Source organism: Protobothrops mucrosquamatus, unplaced genomic scaffold, assembly GCF_001527695.2.
Source record: "Protobothrops mucrosquamatus isolate PMUCROS unplaced genomic scaffold, P.Mucros_1.0 scaffold4159, whole genome shotgun sequence".
NCBI classification, from domain to species: domain Eukaryota; kingdom Metazoa; phylum Chordata; class Lepidosauria; order Squamata; family Viperidae; genus Protobothrops; species Protobothrops mucrosquamatus.
Genome location: NW_015390085.1, coordinates 6435 through 11384, shown reverse-complemented (window position 1 = coordinate 11384; position 4950 = coordinate 6435). Strand labels below are relative to the sequence as shown.

The following is a 4950-nucleotide window of genomic DNA, read 5'->3' as shown; positions in this document are numbered from 1 at the left end:
GTATCATCAGCGTACTGATGGAAATCCACCCCAAAGCCACGAATGATCTCCCCCAGCGGCTTTACATAAATATTGAACAAAAGGGGGGAGAGGACTGACCCCTGAGGCACCCCACAAGTTAGGGGCCTAGGAGTCGACCTCTGTCCCCCTGCCAATACAGACTGCGTACGGTCGGTGAGGAAGGAGGAGAACCACCGCAAGGCCACACTTGGAATACTAGTAGTAGTTTTGGTCACCACGATGTAAATTAGATGTTGGGATCCCAGAAAGAGTGCAGAGAAGAGTGCAGAGAAGAGCAACAAAGAGGATCAGGGGACTGGAAACTAAAACATATAAGGAAGGGTTGCTAGAATTGGGCATGTCTAGTTTAACGAAGAGAAGGACGAGGGGGGACATGATAGCTGTGTTCCAATATCTCAGGGGCTGCCCCAAAGAAGAGGGAGTCATGTTATTTTCCAAAGCGCCTGAAAGCAGAGAACAAGCAACGGATGGAGACTAATCAAGGAGAGAAGCAACCTAGAACTAAGGAGAAACTTCCTGACAGTGAGAACAATTAACCAGTGGAACAACCTGCCTCCAGAAGCTATGAATGCTCCAACACTGGAAGTTTTTAAGAAGAGACTGGACGGCCATTTGTCTGAAATGGTATAGGGTTTCCTGCCTGAGCAGGAGGTTGGACTAGAAGACCTCCAAGGCCCCTTCCAACTCTGTTATTCTAGTCCAGGGGTTTTCAAACTTGGCCCTTTTATGACTGGTGGACTTCAACTCCCAGAATTCCTCAGCCAGGCACGCGTGCCTGGCTGAGGAATTCTGGGAGTTGAAGTCCACCAGTCATAAAAGGGCCAAGTTTGAAGACCCCTGTTCTAAGTCTATTCCGGTGTCCTCACCTGCATCCAGGTGGCCAGGTCGTCCATTTCGATGAAGTCCAGGATGAAGTTTTTCACCCTGGCAATGGGACCATCCTCGTCTACAAACCGGCAGATGTGGAATTTGTCACAGTAGCCGTTCTTGTCGCCGCACGGTGAGCCCGGCAGGAGCGGGATGTCCGAACCGTTGAAGAAAGGGTCCCAGATCTTGGAGGAAGTGCTGACACAGGTTGCAGCTTGTCCTAGAGAAGCAGTGGAGGAGGGGAAGGGAAGGGGAGGGGAGGAGAATAAATGCTTAGGGTTTGTTTAAGAAAAACAAGAAAACCCAGTTGCCTCGTGAAAAAGCATCTTGGGGATGCTTATGGTTGGATGTCTTCAGGGCAAGCACCACATGGCTGAACCTACCTAGGATCCTGGCACAAGGCAGCAAAAACCAACACATGACTCAGGATCGGAGTGGCTACTGTGAGGAAGAACAGCTGGCAATAACTGATCACTGAAGCGAATTTCCAGTCTTATATTAAGGAAGAGAATATTCGTAGCTCAGGGTTGAACTGTGGAATCCTTGGTGCTTTCTACGCATGGGTGTTTTCTTGCAGACGTTTCATGACCCAGCTAGGTAACATCATCAGTGTTAGAAAGGAGTGGGGTTTGTGGAGAGGAGGAGGAGGAGGAGGAGGACTGTGGGGTCCTTGGTGCTCTCTGAGCTTGGTTGTTTTGTTGCAGACATTTCATGATCCAACTAGGTAACATTATCAGTGCTAGAAGGAGGAGGAGGAGGAGGGAAACTGTGGGATCCTTGATGCTCTCTGAGCTTGGTTGTTTTCTTGCAGACATTTCATGACCCAATTAGGTAACATCATCAGTGCTAGAAATCAGTGGAGTTTAGGAGGAGGAGGAGAAGGAGGAGGAGGAGGAGGAGGAGGAGGAGGAGGAGGAAGAGGAGGAGGAGGAGGAGGAGGACTGTGGGATCCTTGATGCTCTCTGAGCTTGGTTGTTTTCTTGCAGACATTTCATGACCCAACTAGGTAACATCATCAGTGTTGGAAGGGAGGGTGGGATTTACTCTCTCTTTATATACAAGTTGCTTGTTTTGGCCAGAATAAAGACAATAAACAGGGCAAACCTGCCCTTTCCCTTCCTTCCTTTTCCTCTACAGCTAGTCCTCAACTTACAACAGTACATTTAGCAACCACTCAAAGTTAAAACAGCACTGAGAAAGTGACTTAGTTATAACCAGTTGTTGCTGTCAGATCATCACGGCGTCCCCGTAGTCACGTGATCAAAATTAGGTCATGCGGCAACCAGGATGTACTTACGACGGCTGCAGCATCCTGAGATCAGGTGAATCGCCATTTGCAGCTTCCTAAACGGCTTCGGACAAACAAAGCCAATGGGGGAAGCCGGATTCACTTAACGACTGCAGGGTTTATTGAACAACCGCAGTGATTTGCTTAACTGTGGCAAAAAGATAAATTCAGAGGCGACTAATTTAACAACCGCCTTACTCGGCAAAGAAAATGCTGGTCCAATTGTGGGCGTAAGTTGAGGACTAAATGTATAGTACTGAAGTGTGGCATGGCTGGCTGGGGAATTCTGGGAGTTGAAGTCCACACATCTTATCCACACATCTGAAAAGTTGTCAAGGTTGAGAAACTCTGCTCTATACGGTACAAGAGAAAGCTGACTCCTCACCTCAACCTCCAAATGGAGGAACTCGGAGGCAGCTATTTTCACTTAAGACACTGGACAACCACTTGTCTGAAATGGTATAGGGTTTCTGCCTTAGCGGGGGGTTCGATTAGATGACCTCCAAGGCCCCTTCCAACTCTGTTATTCTATTCTATTCTATTCTAGTCCAGTCCAGTCCAGTCCAGTCCAGTCCATTCATTCTATATTCTGTTCTGTTCTGTTTCATTCCATTCCATTCTTCTAATTCTATTCTGCTCTTATTCTATTCTATTCTATTCTATTCCTATTCCAATTCTATTCTTTTGAATTTATTTCTTATTCTATTCTATTCTATTCTATTCTAGTCTAGTCTAGTCTAGTCTAGTCTAGTCTAGTCTAGTCTAGTCCAGTCCATTCCATTCATTCATTCTATATTCTGTTCTGTTTCATTCCATTCCATTCTTCTAATTTTATTTTATTCTATTCTATTCTGTTCTGTTGTTCTATTCTATTCTATTCTATTCTATTCTATTCTATTCTATTCTATTCTATTCTATTCTATTCTATTCTATATTCTATTCTGTTCTATTCTATATTTTACTCTATTCTACTCAACAAACACTGCAAAAAACATTGTAAACTCAGCTTGATCACATGACCAACCCGTTTTACCACCATTACCATTTAACAACCATAATTGGGCAGGCTCCATTACAGTCGTAACTCGAGGACTTTGAGCTTGACGTTTAGCATGGAATCAGTAAAGGTTGTGAGGGTTTCTTTTCCATCCATGGACAGTCTCAAATGTTGGGAACACGAGTGAGGTTAGAAACTGACCTGGCAGCTGGCAGCAGAGACGGCATCTTCCTCGCAGAGGACTAGAGACACACTGGCATTCCTCCAACCCATGCTGGATGCAGAGGGACCCTTCGCAGAGCTGAAAGGCAGAAGAGAAGACTTTTACAGGTTGTCCTCGACTTACGGCCGTTTGAAGTTACCAGATCACATTGACAACCGGTTAATGACTGTGCGATTCGGCCTTACAGCTGCACGATTCACTTAACCGTTGTAAAACGTGTCTTAAAATTGGTTCCAGAGGGGGAGGGATATGGCATCCTCTATCTCCAGTCTACAACACAGTCCTTTCAGCAGTTCCAAGAAGGCTCCACACCCATTTGCACCACTCAGCTGACCCTGAGGATGCAGATAAACCTCCAAGTGGCCTCAACGACTCTCTAGAGCAGGGGTGTCAAACTCAATTTCATTGAGGGCTGCATCAGCATTGCGGTTGCCCTCAGGGGACCAGGTGGGTGTGGCTAGGGTGGGTGCGGCCTACTGGGTGGGCGTGGATGAAGTGGGTGTGGCCTGCTGGGTAGGCGTGGCCAGCTCTACATCGTTCGCATCAAGGGTGCCTGTGGGGGCCTGGGCAGGAGTGGGACAGATCTGAGGGTCTCTGGCAGAAGGGGGTGGGACCGGGGCAAGCGCCAAGGCATGGTCCATTTCTTCATTCCCCACAAAGGGTGACACCTCCCCAGCATGCACCCAGGGGGCGGGGCCAATGCAGCAGGGGCTGGTTCCTCGCTGTTTCCAGACGGCCTTGTGGAGCTAAGACTGAATGCGTTTCCGCATAGATGGCCACCACAAAATTGTACATTGGCTCCCGGATGGCCTGGGCCAGGGCCAAGGCAACGGGGGCCGTTTCCTCACTGTTTCCAGGATGGCTTCGCGGGTAACATGAAACCACTTCGCGGGACGCATCCGGCCCCTGGGCCTTGTGTTTGACATGTCTGCTCTAAAAGAAGGCAAATGACCAGCTGTCTGCAAGGAGTGTAAATCCTTCCATTGCCCACTATCCAGTCAGAGCTGAAGAAGCTTCTTGGAGGAGAAGCGAAACGTCTTCAAGGAAAAACAAGAAAGTCCCGTGGCCTCCCGAAATAAAGCACCTTTGGGTCAAGGATTACCTGTATCAAATAATGCACCACTATGACTGTCAGAGCATGCACAGTCTTATTGTGCTGAGATAACCCAGGAGTAATTATAGTAAACAGTGTTCTATATTAAATGGTGGTTTATCATACACTATCTACAATATCATACACTAGGAACAATATACATACATGTGCAGTGGTGGAATTCAAATACCTGAACAACCGCTTCTCTTATTCGATGCAGGCTTCAGCCTCTGAAGGCTAGAACGGACTTCCGGAAGTGGCATCCATGCACTTCCGGTGGGCTGTTCTAGACCTGGGAGGCCTTCTCCAGTCCTCCGAGGCCTAGAATGGACTTCCGGAAGTGGCATCTTCCTCCAGGCCTCCCAGGCCTAGACCGGACTTCTGGAAGCCAGCCAGTTCTCTGAATGCAGCAAAATTTAGCTACCAGTTCTACCGAACTGGTGCAAACCGGCTGAATCCCA

General features: G+C 47.8%; 1 protein-coding gene across 1 annotated transcript in view; it reads right to left on the bottom strand.

Moving 5' to 3' along the window:
* LOC107298640 (disintegrin and metalloproteinase domain-containing protein 10-like) overlaps positions 1 to 4950 on the bottom strand; it is a gene marked incomplete at its 5' end in the record, with an annotated part of 12089 nt that overhangs the window by 2619 nt on the left and 4520 nt on the right. The window contains 2 exons of the mRNA XM_029286582.1: positions 888 to 1108; positions 3375 to 3474. Coding sequence (XP_029142415.1) covers positions 888 to 1108; positions 3375 to 3474 — 321 coding nt within the window. The remainder of the gene's footprint in view (positions 1 to 887; positions 1109 to 3374; positions 3475 to 4950) is intronic.